The sequence below is a fragment of the Eleutherodactylus coqui genome, chromosome 7, assembly GCF_035609145.1.
Source record: "Eleutherodactylus coqui strain aEleCoq1 chromosome 7, aEleCoq1.hap1, whole genome shotgun sequence".
In the NCBI taxonomy this organism is placed as follows: Eukaryota; Metazoa; Chordata; class Amphibia; order Anura; family Eleutherodactylidae; genus Eleutherodactylus; species Eleutherodactylus coqui.
In genome coordinates, this window is record NC_089843.1 from 48,534,806 (window position 1) to 48,554,135 (window position 19,330).

At 45.6% G+C, this 19,330-nt stretch overlaps 1 protein-coding gene across 8 annotated transcripts in view; it reads left to right on the forward strand.

The window, feature by feature from the left end:
• Positions 1-490: 490 nt before the first annotated feature.
• The window catches only part of REEP1 (receptor accessory protein 1), a 94,940-nt gene continuing 76,100 nt past the window's right edge, over positions 491-19,330 (forward strand). For 4 of the 8 annotated variants that reach the window (XM_066572984.1, XM_066572983.1, XM_066572981.1 and 1 more), the window contains exon 1: positions 491-756. In XM_066572984.1, coding sequence (XP_066429081.1) covers positions 725-756 — 32 coding nt within the window. In that variant the 5' untranslated portion in view covers positions 491-724. The remainder of the gene's footprint in view (positions 757-19,330) is intronic. The other 4 variants (XM_066572979.1, XM_066572977.1, XM_066572978.1 and 1 more) reach the window with 1 other exon arrangement.

A 19,330-nucleotide genomic window follows, 5' to 3' on the forward strand; every position in this document is an offset into this window, starting at 1 on the left:
TAGATAGATAGATAGATAGATAGATAGATAGATATGAGATAGATAGATATGAGATAGATAGATATGAGATAGATAGATAGATAGATAGATAGATAGATAGATATAAGTGGAATGGATAGATATACACATGTGGAATAGATAGACACATATGGGATGGCCTGATGGATAGGTAGATATTATACTATCAGCTATAATGTAATCAACAGCATGAATGTGGATGCGTTATACATGGACACAGACTAATGTATGCAAATTAGATTTTTTTTAATGACCTAAGCATGACCCCAAGACACCGCAGACAAATGACCCATGATCAATCAGTTGCTGCGGAACCTCTTTCAAAGCCACCACCATACTGTAACTGTCATCCCCCCTCCCAGACAATAGGCTGACAGCCACCACCCTCTCCTACAGTATGAGTGCAGCCCCAGGACATGCAGGTTGGAGGGGGTGTATGAAGCATGCTGTACGTCTCCCCACCCCTAGCCTTCACTCCTCCTTCCAGAATATGATCGCTGAAGGAGCCGAGCAGCTGCTTACCAATTGCTGAACCCTCTTCCACCCTGGGCTGTGTAAGCATTTTCTGTAGACTGGAGAGGAGGTGACAGCAGCACATCCTCGCCCAGTGCCCACAGCTGGATTGTGTAGCCACACACACTAATGGCTGAGCGCTGCATGTAACCCATCCTAGAGAACAGACCCTGCAGGAGCAGCACCCCCAGCCATGGTGTCATGGATCATATCCAGGCTTGTAGTGTAAGTATACCCTCCCTGTGTCAGTGCAAGGTGATCTGTCAAACGCTAAATATAGCTGTTGTCTCTTCCATGTGCTGCCCCCAGGGTAGAGGAAGCGAGCACACAATGGTGCATGGCACTTGTCTCACTATATGGGGGAGATGGATTCTGGGGTTTTTGCATTGCAGCCCTTTCTTCATCACTGTCATCCTGGTTAATCAAACCCTACTGAATAACACACTTTGTTTTCATGCAAGGGGAAAGCATTTGCTTCTGACACCAGCAGATGGCTCTGCTGTAGGATGACATGTATTTGTCATTTATGCTGCATTATTAGTATTATTGTTGCCATACCCCTGACTGGATACATTGTATACACTGCCTGTCATGGATGTAGATTCTGTGTTGTCTGAGTGGGAGAGAGGGGTCAATAGTGATAAATTATTCATTGCACATGTGTGATTACATAGCATTGGGATAGGAGAAATGCAGACAGAATTCTGCATGTCCTACAAATGATCCTAATCGCTATTATTTATGTAGCACATGTACATTACGCAGCACTTGATGTCGGGTTCTGTCCCTATTGGGACGCACAATCTGTATTCACTTCATTTTGGTAATGATGTAATAGCAGGAAGGTTGGGCATGGTGTAGGCTATTAGAGACATAAGACATTACTGACATGCATACATGTGAGATTATATAGATATAACATAGGACTCTTAGTCTTGTGTCTGAGGGAACGGGTTCTGGTTCAGAGGCCTAGCCTTTCTTTGTTCACATGAGGTGTATCCATATCATCGTCTTCCTCTCTATGCGTTCCTCCCTCTCTGTGAATGTGCTGCTATGTGTTGGATTTTGCTATTATGCAATGTATTGGCTTGTATATAACCGTTATTTATGCTATATGATATACAGTAAGAGGTACAATAGTCACATAAACAATGTATTATATTTAGCACTTCTGCATATGACACTTATATAACACGGTTATATTTGGTGTGCATGTATCTAAGGCTCTGTTCACACATGCGTTACATTCGTTCTGTCGGGTTTCCATTACTTTATGGCCTGTGGAATAAGTGTAGCCTGCGGTCCTGTACTGTCCATTAAAACTGTTAACCTAATGGGTCCATTGTAAGTGAACAGGTGAAGTAATTGTGATCTCATCATGGATTGTTTGAATATGGAAACCATGACTCCAGTACATTTACCGTGTTAGGTGTTATCTCCTATCAGAGCATTGCCCTTGGGTTTGTAGTTTATGACCCCAAGTGTTCTTTTACACTGGGCAATTGTACCTAGTAGATGAGTGCTGATCAACAAAATTGCTGCTTGCCTACTGGGCCGTTAGGCTGCTATTATATGAGCATTAGTGGTAGCCGCTGGCGCCAGGATCTTCCTGATAACTGCTAGGCTGAACCTGCAGTTAGCACTATTACACAAGCATTAAGCTAATTGCAAGGCTGCACCTACACCTTCAGGTGCAGCCCAGCAATTGTCGGGAAGCCGTGAGCGTTCCATCTACACTCTTGAGAACAGTGATTGGCCACAGCAGTCACCGTTTAAGCTCATACCCACTACAGCCAATCACTGGCCTCAAGGTTTATACTGCTGAAGCCAATGATTGGCCACATCATGAACCTGGAATGTGACCACACTACCTGGAAGTATGAGGAGGCTGGAAGGGACAGGAGCAGAGGGGGGCATGGAACAGATGGGTATAGCTCTCTTTATTATTTCGGACCTCTGCCAGCTTGAAGCTGAAAAAAATAAGTACCACCGGATAACCCTTTAAGGTCAATTCGAAAATGACCTTAATGGAACAAAATAAACACCGATTGACTTACCATTACTCCAGGTTTATGGGGATTTCAGGTATGAGGGCTGTTACCTGGTGTGGACGGCTGGACCTGGATAGGTGAGTTCCCCCCCTTTTTCTTCCCTTACCCCACCCAATTGTGAACCACCGAGACCGAAGCACTGTCCTATTTACACCGAATTTCAGGAGCGGAGCCTACAGAGAGAAAAACTGTAATGTCAAGATTTGTACGTCATCAGTGTTTTTCACCCACTCCTGGTTTTGATTTATTAAGACTTACTACCGTGCTATGTCCCCACGGATGCAAGGCGTTTTTGGGGAGGATCGCGGAGTGTTTCTCATTGTCTTCAATGGGTAAATATCGCACTTGCATGCACCTCGCACTCTGTGCATTGCTGTTCCGGCGCCATTGAAATTAATGGGTGGTGTGAGGCGTTCCGAGGGAACGCCCAACAGATAGGACATCCTGCCATTGATTTTTTTTTTCCGTATTGCATGTGACACTGGAAGAAAAAAAATACTCGTGTATGATCCAATTAGAAAGAATGGGATTCATATCTGTGCGATATTTGTGTGTCTCGCAACACACAAATCTCGTGCGATTTTCTCGGCCGTGTGAAAATGGCCTAATCCTAATTCCAAATATTGACCAGCGTACTGCGGGGTGAATATAAAATAAATAAATCTTGGTATTTGTATAGCGCCAATTTATTACGCAGTGCTTTCAGGTAATTATTACTTAATTACCCCCCACCAAGCTGGGTTCTCATTTTACCGACCTCGGAAGGATGGAAGGCTGAGTCAACCTTGAGCCGGCTACCTGACGCATGTGGGGATCGAACTTGCAGGTTGTAGGCGAGAGCTTACACTCTGCGCCACACGAGGCCCATCATACTTTGGCATGTTTTGGAACACATCAAGTTTTTTTGTCCTCTGTGTGTAAAATTGGAGATACTGTATGACACTTATGGAATTATACGGGTGTCCTATGTGAGATCCACAGAAAACAGATATTGAGTACAGCTCTGTGAATAAGCCCTAAGTGTATTGTATTTAAGATTTCTCTGGTAACAAGCCATGCAGCCATGTGGTCAGGACATCTTCAGAATGGGTTTTTAGCCTCTGGATGCAAACACTGATGTTGTCATTCACTGGGAGCAAGCAGAGATCTTGAAAATCGTGAAGAATTTGAATACAAGATATGGCCGCCTGCAGACGGCCGGGTCGGATCCCGCTGTTAGAATTATCCTTGCAGAGGCCTTCGGCTCACCCGCTCCCGGCGTCTTCCGTCTCCTGCTATGCATCGGCTGTCGGCCAGCCAGCACATGCGCAGAGCGGAGCCGGCCCGGCATGACTGACATTTCTGTGCGGGCCTCTGTGAGACCCGCACAGAAATAGAACATGCCGCAATTTGTTTTCCGCGTGTGATTTGATGCGGACAACTTCCGGCTGTGTGCATAGGATTGTGTTTTGCAATGCAAACCTATGCAGGCGGGCACGGGCGGAAATTCTGCGGGAAACCCCACTGCAGAATCTCCGCCCGTGTGCAGGGGGCTATATATCCTAAAAGGGCAGGAAGTCACACACTGCACTTTACATGCAGATGTCCCTGTAGGTTTTACCCTCGGTGATCAGTCACTTTTCAGGACACACTATTGATTTTGATATCCGAACCATGTCCTGAAACCAGATATATCTGCCATACCGTGCAGAAGATATGGCAGGCTGAATATGTGTTTGCTAGAATTGAGCTTAGGGCTACTCAGCAACTCTGGCGGCACGCGTGACCAAAGATCATTGTGCATCACTGCTACCTCGCACTGCCTTTGTACTCAATGGATCTGTCGTACGAGTCCCAGGTTGCCACGTCCTCCACATCGTGATCACAAAAAAACCATTAGGGTTGGACGTTTTGTGATTTCGACAACCTGCAACTTTCACTGCAGCTCCATTGAGTTCAATGGCAGTACGAGGTTGCCATCCTACACAGTAATGTTTGGTGGTGCAACCTTTAGCCATGGACAGTTACCATGTAGCCCTAGCCTTATCCTTGCAGCAGAAAGCGGTCATCATGATTGCGGTATTCTCTAACGCATGCCAGAGCAGAGTGGTATACACGGAGGCTGTGCAGCCACAGGGGAACCCAGAAGCAATCTGAGGCTATGTGGCACCATATTCTTCAAGTAGAAGAAGGCCCCTCGCTCAAGAATGTCAAAAGCTGCCGATATAAAATACTGTCATACCGTGCTTAACCATGGGTTCCAGTTTCCTCCTTCGTTCGGGGAGCAGGAAAGGGGAATCTCCTGGCCGAAAACCTCAGTTTTATGATGGAACCGAACAGCGCCGGGCGGACCCCATTGACTATAATGGGTTCTGTTCGGTTTCCACTCAGCTGCCCAGCATTTTACTGGAAGAAAAAGCACTGCACGCACTTTTTCTTCCGTCTTGTACCGAATCTGCACAATGAAACCTCTGACTGGAGGGTCCCTCACAGATATGAAACCACATACATCCACATGATGCCACCAAATAATGGCCAAACAGTATGAAGTATTTAACCCATTAAGAACCAAGTGCCATAGATATAGGGTGCTTGGTCCTGGGCTTTATTCCTGCGGGATTGTGCCACCATGTAAATTAACCCTAAGGCCCCCTGTCTACGGCCAAGGCGGAATATCGCTAGCAATATTCTGCCACAGGGGACGAGGGGGGGCGAGCTGACAGGTCACAGCGGTGAGCCTATCTAACTGATAGGCTCACTGCAAAGAATCGCGGCAATCGCAGCATGCTGCAATTTAAATCCCGCAAGTGGAGAATCGCTATCATTCTCGGCTCGTGGACATTGGCACTGCGCTTTCCATAGCAACCCTATGGAAAGCTTTACAGAGTGTGATCCCCGGGTGATTTATCGCCCGTGGACAGGCAGCCTTAGGCCGCCTGCAGACGGCCGGGACGGATCCGGCTGTGAGAATTCTCGCAGCCGGATCCGACCCGAGCGCCTGCAGAGACCAGCGCGGAACTCACCCGCTCCGGCTCTTTCATGTGCCGGCTGCTGGGTAGCTGGCGCATGCGCAGAGCGGAGCCAGCGGCCGGTGAGTGACGTTTCTGAATTAGAGCATGCCGCGGTTTGCTTTCTGCATGGAATTTCGCGCAGACAAACCGCGGCCGTCTGCATAGGATTGTGTATTGTAATGCAATCCTATGCAGGCGTATACGGGCGGAAATTCTGCGGGGAATCCCGCCACGGAATTTCCGCCCGTCTGCAGGCGGCCTTAAGGTGTTTTTACACATTGCTGGTAAAAACCCACAACAGAACCCAGAAAAAAAACCTGACATACTTGTGTTGATCAGTAGCCATTGCCATGGAAGTTCCTGTAACAGAAAAGGCACGCAGTGAGGATAAAATCCTACTAGTTTATATACTATTTTTTATTGTGGATTTTCACTTTTGTTATGAAATCCCTTGAGAACTTATTGTCCCTGGATGCAGGTGTCCATTATAGACCGACAACTGTGTCCTGAGATGACATTGCACATTACTGCAGATCATCCTCCTGCCATACAAGAACATGCCAAGGAACATTAGGATTTTCTTCCGCTCCTCAGCTGTATAGAATGATAAAGAAGACATAATCTGATTACTTACGGATTTAGTAAGTGTGTAGGTCTGTGTTACATACAATTGGGAAACTTTATCCTAAAACACAGATACAAGGACAAAAAGTCCTGAGCCAGTCCTAGCCCCGACTTGTCACCTGAGATCCTACAGTTTCACGTAGCAGGAAACTAGTAAGGCTGCATTCACATCACACCAAGGGCTCAGTTCTGAGTCTTTGGCGCAGATCTGGCATAAAATCCGGACAGGAAAATGCTGGTCAGTGGGGTCTGTCCGCCTCTGGATCTAGTATTTTCATTTTTGGACTCCCGAAATATAAGTGAAAATGTGAAAGGAGCCTAACATTCGGTCATAAACCTAGTTATAGCTCTTCTAGTTTAGGAGCGCAGGAGAACGGGGGACCTGATGAGTATGAAAAAAGGCTCCTTGGACTCCCCGCCATCTAGACTATAAGCACCACAACTTAGTTCATGGTGCTCATAATCCGTGATAGGTTCCCTTTAAGTTTTACACATGAATGGAGAACTAAACATGATACAACGGTAATCATAGAGGCTATGTGAACATTTGCATCGTGGCTTCCATTTATAACACAAGTCAGGACGCCGTCACAGATCCACCGTGTGAAGTATATCAACAGCACTCAACATTTTGACAGCAAGAAAATCACTGCATGCTGCCCTGTTCTTGCTGTCAATTGTGGTTGAACCTCCATTGCAGATGTAAACAGAGCTTTAAGCAAAGGATTTATAGAGTTACTGAAGACTTTATGTAGATAAAGACTGGGGCTATATGTGGACTTTGGCTACAACACGGGTCAGGCAAAGATTGCAGTCTAGCCCTGCCATCTCCTAATCTAATAGAAGACTATGCAGGTCGCAGAGCATCTCACAAGTAGCTTCGACCCGCAGATCACAAAGCTAGCAAGGTTGTTTTTTTGGCTATATGCAGATTGCAGTTGCGACTACCTGTGAGACGCACCGTGGCCATAGGCATACCGTCAGGGGGCTGGGGTTGCAATGTCGACCAGGCCACTGTGCTGAGGGGGCCCAGAGGCCGCCTTTTGCCAAATACAAGTGCACATACTGTGCATTATCGGCTGGTCGCACTGCCAGCCACGTGATTGCTGTGGTGAGGCCGACAGAGTGACCAGCCAAAGCACAGGAGAAGGAGGGGGGAGGCAGAAGCACGGCAAGGCAGGGAGCTGAGCAGGGTGGTCATCACGCTGCTTCTAATACTAACACAGTATACGTCAGCCCCTGCCGTGCTGCTCTCCTAACGCAGAGAAGTGGTCCGGGGTATCTGTCTGTCTATCTCTTGTATAAGTTATACATCTCGCTGTATATACTGTATATAATTGCACTTTACACACGATTAAAAAAGGAATAAAAAATGCATGCAATTTATTAATAGTGTATGCAATTTTGTAAAACGTATGTGGTCTTTGAATACCGCATGCAGTTTTTTTTAATATGTTTTTCTTAATTGTGGTTCAAAAGTTCAACAAAAAACATGAAGACACCCTAAGGCTACTCTCACACCTGCGTTCAGAAAACGCAGCTCGAAATCGTGGCATGTTGGCCACAATTTCGAATGGCACATTTGAACGCATGTTACAGCGTTTGATAGCGCTTTTTAACACACGCAATAATTGTGATGAGTGAGAAGGTGCGTTAATAAACATGAAAAAGCATAAATAGAACAGACAGCTCTCGAAAATTACGGCATTAGAAACACCGCGTTCGAGCGCAGGTCCGAGTAACCCCATTAAAACCAGCACGGCGCTCGGAACACCACGCTAATAGCGGTAAAAAGCGGAATGTGTGAGAGTGGCCTAAGGGGCTACAAACAAATTTACAGGTAGTGCAGTAAATGAGTCATGTTTGCTAAGATTATGCCAAGGGGCTGATCATGTGTGAATTTGTTTTGCAGCTGTATGAAGCACGACTTAGGTTTGGGTACAGGGAGGTGAGGGAAGTGGGGGGACCGAGCTAAACTTTTGCACCTGGGCCCCTGAGCCTTTAGGTACTCCCCTGACCGTGGCCCACATTGTCTTCTACTGGATTAGAACATCACAAGGCTACACTGCGATATTTGGTCGTGGCCAAGTCACCATGTAGCCCTAACCTTATTCTGAGGAATTATTTATCAAGAGAGAAGTTTCCCTTTACGCCTCCTGGTTTGTCGTTACCCTCTTCATGTCATAATTTAGTTATGCATGCAAACATCACAACTTATCTTTCATTCTCAATGCCTGATTATGTCTTAAAGGGGTTTTCTCGTACTTTAATACTGCTGTTCTATACTTATAGGCCAACAATTATTGATGAGTGGGATCCAACTCTCAGCACTCCCACCAATCAACTGAATGTAGGGGCTATTGCACTCCATGGCTATAACTGTGCCTGGTACTATATTAAGTGAGCTGCAATACCAGGCACGGCCACGACTATATGAATGGCGCTCTGCTTGGGGAAGTAATAGTTACTCCGCTGTGCCTGGAGTGCAGCTGCCCTTTCATTAGTTGATCAGTGGGTGCATCCGGAGTTTGACCCCCTCTGATCAAATATTGATGGCCTATCCTAATGACAGACCATCAATATTAAAGCGGTTATTCTGGGAGACTTTTTTTCCAAACCTGGCTTGATGTGCAGTAGTAGCATAAAAGAAGCTATTCTTCCCTGCCCCCCAATTTCACATGTTCCCAGTCCCTGCTGCTCTTCACTTCTGGGTGCAGAGTGAAGACGTCACGACACCAGGTCATGTGACCACTGCAGCTCATTCCTGGCTGAAGAGAGTCAGTGATTGACTACACTGGACAGAACTCAGGTGTCCATGACTTCATCACGGGCTCCTTGCACCAGGAACTGCGGAATGGGAGAGAGCGGAAAGGGAGTAGAACTGTGTTACTAATGCACACTGAACCAATTTGTGAAGGAAGAAATCTCCCCAATAACCCCTTTAAATTCCCAGAAAACCAATTTAAGTTCTTATGTTGTAATTGTGTATTTTGTCAATATCGTGTTATGGCCATTACCATACCTGCCGACATTTACATCCCCATCGCGCGATACTTTTAAGCCCTGCTCCAATCCACTCAGGAATGCCCGCTTTTGCTACTTTCTTTAAGCTCTGCCCACTTTGTGACCCATTTTGTGTACTAATTTGCCATTATGTGATCTAACCTGACACGATTGCATTACCCAATGGTTCCCACGCTGTACTCATATAGCAGGAGTGTCATTAGACACTGTCATCACCTTGCATGACACGGCACATATATGTGCAAACAACACAGCCACTGTTTATCAGCAGGACTTGTGGGGACATTTTGAATGCAGACCTATGTGTAAATGTCTAAAAACATTGATGGCAGTGATAACCTGCACCATCTGCATATCTCTAGCTGGGAAGCTGCTTGCTGCAACAGAAACCTCCCCCCTATCACTCAGCACTGGAGACTGCACAAGACTTCACACCTACCATAAGCTCACATCATTCAGTTAGCACCAGAAGTAAATGGCAAGCTAGTTATGGGGACTAGCATATTCCTTTAGGTAAATGGCCACACTGGTCCCAGTAATGAATGTCAGAATACCTGCTTGATCGTCGCCTGTCAAATAGTCTCCAGGTAGCTCTAAACCCAGTCATACTAGGCCATGGCTCATTCTGAAGACAGTGCTGCTTTAATAAGCCCTTTATATTTAATGGGGACCTGTCATCAGCTTTGAGTCCCATAAATTACGTTTTTGCGTGGTCTCCCATTCATCTCTATGGGAGAGCGCCCGCACGCAGCCTTCTGAAAAGAGTCACGCTGTGTGCACACAGCAACTTCACTGGGGCACAGCACAGGAATGGGGCACCCGGTAAGTATGAAACACCGATCCCCGGACCCCCTTTTCTCTGACCTTTGAGCCCCATCATGTGGTTTAGGTGACTCAAAGGTGATGACAGGTTCCCTGCGAGGCTATGATCACATCTGCGTCAGACGCTCCATTTATAGCCGTCTTGGCGGATTACTTTCGGAGCCTCTTTCACAGATTCTGTCGTATTCGATGAAAATATGACTTCTGTACTAGTTCTTTTTTCCCATCAAAATGACCGATAACTCAGCAGGGGCCGTTGTTGTTCGCCTTGCGATGGATCTTGTAGAGCACTTTGGCTCTCTTTGTAAACTGAAGCCACAATGAAAATGGGAACAGAGCCGTACAGACCTGTAGACACTTCATATGCAGCCATAAGGTACTTTACTCACACTGCCGAGAAACTCGCGCAAGTTTTAGATGGAATGGACTTATTCACATGAGCTATTTTATTTCGCAGCATGTTTTATCTTTTGGTGTTTCCGCAAAACGCTTCACAAATTTCAATAGGACGTTAAAAGACATCACATGGCACTCACATGCCGAGCGATACATGTTTCCCATTGAAATCAATGGGAAATGCTTGTGATCCTCTGATGTGCCTAAAACAGGCGCCTGCGCATTGCAATTTCATAGAAGTGATGCGAGGCATTTTGGATTCAAAACCGCCTCGCATTGGCATGAAAAACACACGTTGGTAAATGTGATATCGCGCTCGTCAGTGTAAATGTAGCCTTAGGCCTCCCTCACACGGGCGACACTGCATCGCTGCAAGAAAATCGCAGCGATATCGCATCGCTGCACCGTACGATATCGCTGCGATTTTTCTCGCAACAATGCCGCTATTTTGTAGCGCTACAAAGTCGCATGTGATGCTACAAAATCATGCGACTTTGTAGCATTTGCTACTGTCAAAGCTGCATCGCATTGCATGAAAACCGCGTTTTCGTGCAATGCGATGCAACAGAGAGGAAGGCTCCATTGAGAAACATGGGCTACAAAATCTAGCGTGTCGCGGGCATATCGCCGGACCTGCGAGGTGTGTGTGTCATTTGTAGCATGCTACAAAACATCTCGTGTGAAGGACCCATAGGAAACCATGGGCTTCTCATACATGCGATTTGTAGCATCGTAGCAGTGCTACAAGATCGCGCGACTTTGTCGCCCGCGTGAAGGAGGCCTTGGGGTGTATTCACATTGGTGATTTTCGTGCACGAGTTCCATCTGATTGCGATATGCAACTCGCACATTCAGGGAACTCATGAATCTCAATTTGGTTTTTCTCTCAGATCGTTGGCCTGAGAAAAGATCGCACCATTTGCTATTTGGGGCTTTTCTTGTTCAAAAATCACCCATTATTTCCTATGGTAGTGTAAAAGAAGTCGTTTTGCGCCTGCATGCCATACAATTTGCATGTCAGTACTATATGATTTTACCATGTTAATTATTGGAAGCACATGCATTTTTTATGCATTTGAAAAGCGCCCGTCCAGTGATTGATGCAATGTGTTCATAACGCTAAAAACGCATCGCAGTCACAGAAAACTTGTAGCGAAATAGAGTGATATATGTCTGATGTTCTCAGACCTACATCGCACTCACCTGTGTGAATAAGCCATAGGGCTTAAACACACGGCCGTGCTTTTGTCATGTTTTACGGCCGTGAGAATCCTGGCCGCAAAACGCGCCGAATCCATTGATTTCAATAGTGTCGTTTTCACTAGTGGGATTCTCGTGCGTTAATGCTAAGCGCAAGAAAAGATTGGGCAGAACCTTATACCAAATCTTACCGCTTTGTATTCTTTACCCGCGCACAATAGTGCAAAATAAATAACTTTTCATTAGTTCATGCAATAATACGCTCTGTAGCAGTGAAATATTTGCACATTTGCCCGTCTGTTTTAGCCCTCATACCAAGGCTTCTAAAAAAGCTTATGGCGTGTAATTTAGGTTGGTACATTTTTTTACCTTCTTGCCCTTCTGTGTAGAACTGGAGGTACAACATGAGCCTACAGAAGACTGTGGACATCCGTGCTACAAGGATCCATAGTACGACTATATACATTCCATCTACTTTGGATGACACCAGACACGAGGTCTTCCGACCTTCACTCAGTCCCCTCCAGTGGACGCACTTTGCTCTCTAGAGCCTCTTGAACAGGTTGCTGTTGGCTTCAGTCCTGATCGCTCCGACTCCTCAATGGACACTGAGCACTGAGAACAGTTGCAGGCAATGAAACTCAATCCTGCTTTAGTTGAGACACTCGCCTTGGATGAAGTTTAAGACTTGTAATCTCACAAGGACTTCACCTCCTTCGCCCCGCGTTTAGTAACCAGTTTATCAGCTGTTCAGGGACCCTCGCTGATACATAAGGCCTTCTCCGTTTTCATGAGCAGAGAATTTGGCAACGATCTATCTGACTGTGCAGATATCCGTGTAGTGAGGCGACGGCAACGTGATACTTGTCTTCTGTTTTTATTATATTTAGTGTGTGTGAGAAGTTTGTTTTTGTTATGTTGTTTTTGATGTATTTTTTATTTTGCTTTTGTTGTCCTTTTTGTGCAATTTTTTTTTTTTGCCAAAACACAGGAGTGAATATAAACAGAGGAGAAGTAGAAGTATTTGGCCATCTTTACATCATTTGGTGCACATGGAGGGAAAACTCCTGCTACATAGCTGACTGTATCCATGTGTATCCAAATGTATTGGCCCATTGAATCGGAATGTATGGAAAGCGTATCATCGTAACTCACTGGAATAGTGGAATACAATGGGACTCTTTCAGCAACATATGCCACTAAATGAGTATATTCCAATGTGGCAGATTTGCTGCCGTGGAAAAATATACAATAAATCGGCACCAAAGTCTGTTGTAAACATTTGCACCGTTCGGTGTGGATTTTGATGCAAATTTTGGTGCGGATCCACAGCCGATTTTCCCCCATTCAATTCAATTGAAGGTGTGAAGTCTGCTGCGAATGCATGTCAAAATCCATAATCCAGGTCAAAATTTGGTGCAGATTTTGCTACTGTGTAAAAACCGCAGCAAATGCACCACAAATTGCTCCTGTTTGAGGGTTGATGAAAGTGTTAACAGGAGAGTAAAACTACGGCTGATGGGGTATTCCTGAGGAGAGGCCGCAGTAGAACGGAGCTTTATACAATCTATGACTTTGGACCTCTTTCTACATGCAGACCAGCGTGAAGGTCGTCCAAAAAAAGACTTTGCAAGTTCTATATACTCTCTGGCTGTTCTTGCCCTCTCCACAGACAGACTCTTAGTTGCCCGGCCCCGAGTAGCCAGCATTCATGTGTTACTTTTACACTACGACTATTGTCCGTAAAGTGAACTTCTAAAGTAGCACCTCTGTCTCCATGATGTTCTGCGCGCTACCTGGTCATAGCAGGCTGCAGCCCGCTAACCTGCCAGCCCAAGAAGGGCATGATGGGATCCTGACACATTCATCAAAAGTGGCGCATACACAATGGGGCTTATTTATGAAGCCTTTTCTCCCAGATTTGTAGCGCAATTTGCTCCCAAATAACGGCGTATTATTTTTACGACATATTTACAACTGATTTGCACCAAAAACAATGCAGCATTACGAACGCCTCCACCAATTTTTCTCTCTTATGATAGTGTGCGTGGCCTCTGTGTGTCCGATGGTTGACACATTTATGAAGCTGAATGTCACAAAATAGGTAAAAAGTAAGCGCAGATCACACCAGTAAAACGTGGTCTAAATAGCGTAGATAATGGGCGGGCGCATCGTATGGCGCTCTATGTAGTTGCCGAATTAGCTCAATTTTATTGTGCAGTCTTTCAGCCTCTGAGGTAAGTCTGGGCGCAGTCAGAAAAGCCATTTCATTTGGGGTTTTGCCGCAACAAAGCATCTTTTTTGGCACGTCCCATTTTGACGCTCGCATTGCTCTTGTATTTATAAACTCCTCAAACATTTATTATGATTTTAGCGGGAGGACGTTCTTCATACGGCTGTGACTCCAGACGCTCGGCGTAAAAATCACTCCGCACTACGGGGTAAATATGCAGCAAAGTCAAACACATTCCCATTTTGGCGCATCTACGTGAATTTTGGCGTGTCTAGCATAAATTGTGGCGCATCTCAGTTTCTTATTCCTCCTCTATTAACTGTTTCCTGGCCTGCGTGCGTCTCTTTTGTGAACTTCGTAAAAACTTTACACATTTTGAAAAATTTTGGCACATTGTTTTTGCAGCTGTTCTAAATATTCAGCACGTTTACAAATGTCGTTCACCATAAACCTGGCGTAGGTTACACCCCTCGATAACCGATTAATAAGCCCCAATGACTCAGACACCACTGAAACATGTCCCTTGCAGGATCCTGGAAGACATGACACACAGACCTTCTCCTTCACAGCGGCTATGGACACCTCCGGCTTGGCCTGAAGGATATTGATGTTTATCAGACTTACCATCTTTCTGTTCTCCTACTGTAATAACGCTGATGTCACTATTTCTGCCAAAACCCCTTAATATTCTCTTAGCCTACAACGCTTTATGTTTCTTAGTATCAGAGGTTACAGGAATTCGACTTCTGCTTAATATTAGGGCGTTCAGGCAGACAATCCCAATATAAAGTACATGAAAGATATCCCCGCAGTTATAAAGATGGCGGTAAAGGTGCTTTTAGACGGAACGATAATTGTTCAAACACGTGAAAGGGAAGGATAATTATAAACGCACGCCAACGGCAAACGATACCATTCAGTGTTCACTCAGCGTCCATTTAAGGCAGACATGGAAACCATCGTTGGCGCGTTCACTTATCGTTCAGTCCTTCTCTATCAGCGAACATGAAACACTGAACGATTCTCTGCCTGTATAAACAGGCTATACGGGGCGAACAGCGCTGACGTCACTCACTCACTCACACAAACAATCAGCTCCTCTAAAAGGATCCTAACACAGGATCACAGAGAACGGGGAATGGAAGCAATGCCCCCCCCCCCCCCCCCCCGCCGCACTGTGACAATGATGCCTTCTGATAGATCCCATTAAGGAGGCTGTACATATTATGTAGGAAGCAGATGGCATATGACCTGCGTATATACAGTGTTTTATGTACCGTACCAGGCTATCGTAATGGTACGTATTGTGCACCAAAATAGGACATGCTGTGGTTTTTTTCACCAGCGTGAATGGTCCATTATATGTCAATGGGCTTTTAGTACTGCACATTACATGCACCAAAACTACCTGTCCACTAGTACACAGACATCTCGTTGGTGTGAATGAGCACTGTGTAATACTTCATTTTTTCTGTGGTGGCGCTGCAGGGAAATGAAGCAATTAGTGGCAGGTTTCCTACAGATCGCAGCCGATCACCTGGGGCTTTGTGATATAATTATTATCAAGGGACTTTTCTAACAAGTCAGAATTGTCCAAATCAGAAAATACCTGTAAGTGTTAAAGAGATTTCGTAAAAGTATTTTCTTTAGAAAAGTTTTTTTTCCCCCAAATGTCCTTTAGGAAACGGCACATTTTGTACTTTTTTTTTTTTAACCCAAGAGGAGCCTTCTCGTTGTTGTGCTCACCCTAGATTGGAATAACAGTGCACTTGAATAGGAAGGCACGGGGGCGCTACATGGTGGTATGGCGCGTGGGCCCCGGGGGCATGGATTTCAATTTTATGTTCTGGTCCTGGTACGAAAGTAAAATCCAAAATGGAAGAATAGCATGTGAGAAGCAGAAATCCACTTTCCACATCTCTAAGTCCCGTCGGACTGCTGCTATGACTAAAGTAGGAGAGCATACTTGATAGGGGCAGATCATCCATTAATCATCCACTGTCATCAGCAGGAGATTCAGGTACCCACCTGTATTGAGAGTCCCTGGAATGAACAAAGGTCCAACGAGACGCCAAATTTGCGCCAAATTCCAGCCCACATGTTCACTCTGAAATCTGCATTGTCTTCTGATTGATTGATGATCTTACTAGTAATTTGCATTGTATCTGCACTGAGTTGGAGCTTCACTCTCACGGTCCCACAATGATAGCGTCAGCCCTGAACTGACGGCTGCATGCCTGTATCATAGCAGTAGGGGGCTACATCAGGTACGCTCTCCTTACTGCAGCCGTCCGACAGGACTTAAAGACGCGGAAAGTGGATTTCTGCTTCTCACATGCTACTCTTCAGCTTTGCAGTTGCTCTTTACTCTCTCTCTTATAGGGGCCGCAACACAAAATTGAAATCCATATTATGGGGCCCCTAGGGGCCCATGCTTCATACCATCATGTAGCACACCCATTCCTTCCTATTCAAGTACGCTATTGTTATTTCAATATAAGACATCAATTTCGAAATATAGCGCTGGATCTGTCTTTTTAACTACATTCTGTAAGAGTTGCCAGCATAAATATAATAGCTAATCTAAACTAGAAGCTGCAGTATAAAGCATGGCGGACAGAACACAAGCCTCTGATCTGTTAAGAGGTACATTTTTAGACTGCCGCAGGCACCTTGTAGACAGTGCAGCTAAGCAGCAGTCCCTGGTGATAGCCTGGCTCCACAGAAGCTGGAAATAGCTTGCAGTAGTGACTTACATACTGTACCAGCGGTATAATATAAGGCAATGCCTGTCACTATGGGTTTAGTAAAGTGCTTATTAATCGGGTCACCCTGATATCATCCAGTATGTGAATAATCCCATTCTTGTACAGCGTGTCGTGGATCACAGTCAGCATGTTGTGACTCAGAGGACGGCAGCGGTTAGATGTTAAATGCCTTTGTGCTCGGAGACGGCAAGAAAAGTGATGTTTCCAAGCGAGAGGCTTTGTTGTGCCAGGATGCTGCCTCGCATGACGTGTGGCGGCTGTCGAGCTAATAGAGTCCTCGCTCTCAGTGATTACAACCACTTGTCCGCAGATGACATGTACCACTTTATACCTCTCCGCCATGTTAGCTGCGCTGGCCTAGCAATCTGTAGAGTTTATATACTGCAGATTATATGATCCCCGACACCCATGGAGGCCGGCAGCGTACATCTGCTGGACCACGCTGCCCCTCCAGTTGGCTGATCAGCCCAGGATGCTGACAGCAGTAGGAGATGTACTTCCCAAATGACAGCTTTTGTGTGCCTCCATGTAGAACTGTATGCAGTCTTCATAGAGATTTGATTGGAAGTCAGACTTCGTATACAATTGCAGCATAAATTGTGGTTTAGCCGCAACTCAACCAGAAGTGGACGGATTTGGGTAATAATAGTCATGTGCATTTTTTGTGGTGCTGAATTAAAGATCATTTGTGATCAGTAGACAGGAAATGGACAATGCGTTGCTGTCAGGGTTGGGTTGATGCTGCTGGTATCTACAGAGAAGAAGGGTGGGGCAGGACATGATCCTATGGGATGCTTGTCATATAGATGATTAGAATGTATACACACTGCTGGTCAGCAGAACCACTGAGAGCTCGGCCTCATGCACAAGGCGATGGTATGTGTACAGAGCTGTATGGTGATGCACAATATAGCTGAAGCAACGATCCCCAGCTGTACCTGCACTGTTATCTGTAGTGCAGGCACAGCTGTTATAACTGCATAGCTAAACCAACGGTCCCCAGCTGTACCTGCACTGTTATCTGTAGTGCAGGCACACCTGTTATAACTGCATAGCTGAACCAACGGTCCCCAGCTGTACCTGCACTGTTATCTGTAGTGCAGGCACAGCTGTTATAACTGCATAACTGAAGCAACGGTCCCCAGCTGTACCTGCACTGTTATCTGTAGTGCAGGCACAGCTGTTATAAGTGCATAGCTGAACCAACGGTCCCCAACAGGAGCGCCAGAGAGGAACAGCAAGACACCCCAAAAGTGACAATCCCTCTCCTTCCTAACTGATTCTTCCGTAGTTTGGTGTTTTGCTGGTGTCCTTCTCACTACCGGTACACGAGGCGCCCCCTGCAGCCCAATCAGGTTGTACAGGTCGTCCTGCTCCTCCAGGATGTCCCATCCACACGTGCCATCACAGGGTTTGTTGTGTCTAAGGGCTCACTCACACGGGCAGTTTTTGGCTGGGTATTATTTGCGCGTGCCTAAACCCCATTGAGTTACATTGGGTAATGCAGACCTGAGGTTTTCTTGCGCATAAAAACACTGCATATTATGCTTATTATACTACATGGTGTACATAAAATACGCAATGAATATGCATGTTAGGGCGGCTGCACACAATTGTAATTGGCTGCGTGTGGTAACAGTCATGCGACATGCCGCAAGTTTACAATGATATTGTGTACTTGATGCAGGCTGCCGTTCGCCATGCTCTATCTTGGTGTGTACGCACGTGTAATATGTGCCTGTGTAGAACATTCTATAATCTTTATTGTGTGTATTTTGTGCAATATGTGTGATCGGGAGCATCTGGCAAATTGGTACAGCGCATTCTGTGCGCCAAATCTGCGCACGGAATACACTGCAACAATATGTTCGTGTGAAGGAGTCATATATGTGTATTTGCTGCATACTGCATATTACGCATGTAATATGCAGCCTAAATACACTCGTGTGAGTGAGCCCTCAAGAGCAAGGAGCGGATACCAGGACGCAGGCAGATATACGAAGAGAGCTGACCAGCGCTGTAGAAAGCCATCAACCAGCATCAGGAACACTGCCAGGGCCCTACAAAATGACCTCCAGCAGCTACTGGTCTGCATGTTTCTGACCAACTGTGATAAACAAATTTCATGAGGGCCCAATGTCCTGTAGGGGGAGCTATGCTGACAGCACAGCACAATGCTGCTCAGTTGGCATTCACCAGAGAGCTCCAGTATTGGCAGTTACCCCATTGGCACCTCCTTCTCTTTATAGATTAGAGCTCATTCACACTGCACACATGACAGACGTGAAAGTGACGATGGCGATCACAAACATCCAATATGTGATTTTAGTGTTCCCATATTTTATTTTGTCCGCTAGCTGTAATATAGCTGGTGTTTTGAAATTCTACTACTATTGGATGAATCGGCCATGGGATATTTTGGGGTTGTTCTCAGTGAGAGAAACCATGTAATCTTGTAGATATGATGCCTTTTAATAGCTAATAAAAATACATGATGTCATCGTGAGCTTTCAAACCAACGCAGGGTTTTTCCAGGGATAATGAAACAGATCCGAAGAGGCATTCATATATATATACACATACTTATGACAAGGCACAGACATGATGTGATGAATTTGCACTTAAAAAAATACCACAACAGGATGAATAGAAAAACTTTGTGGCGTATGTGTGGGCTGAGCCAGCGGGGGG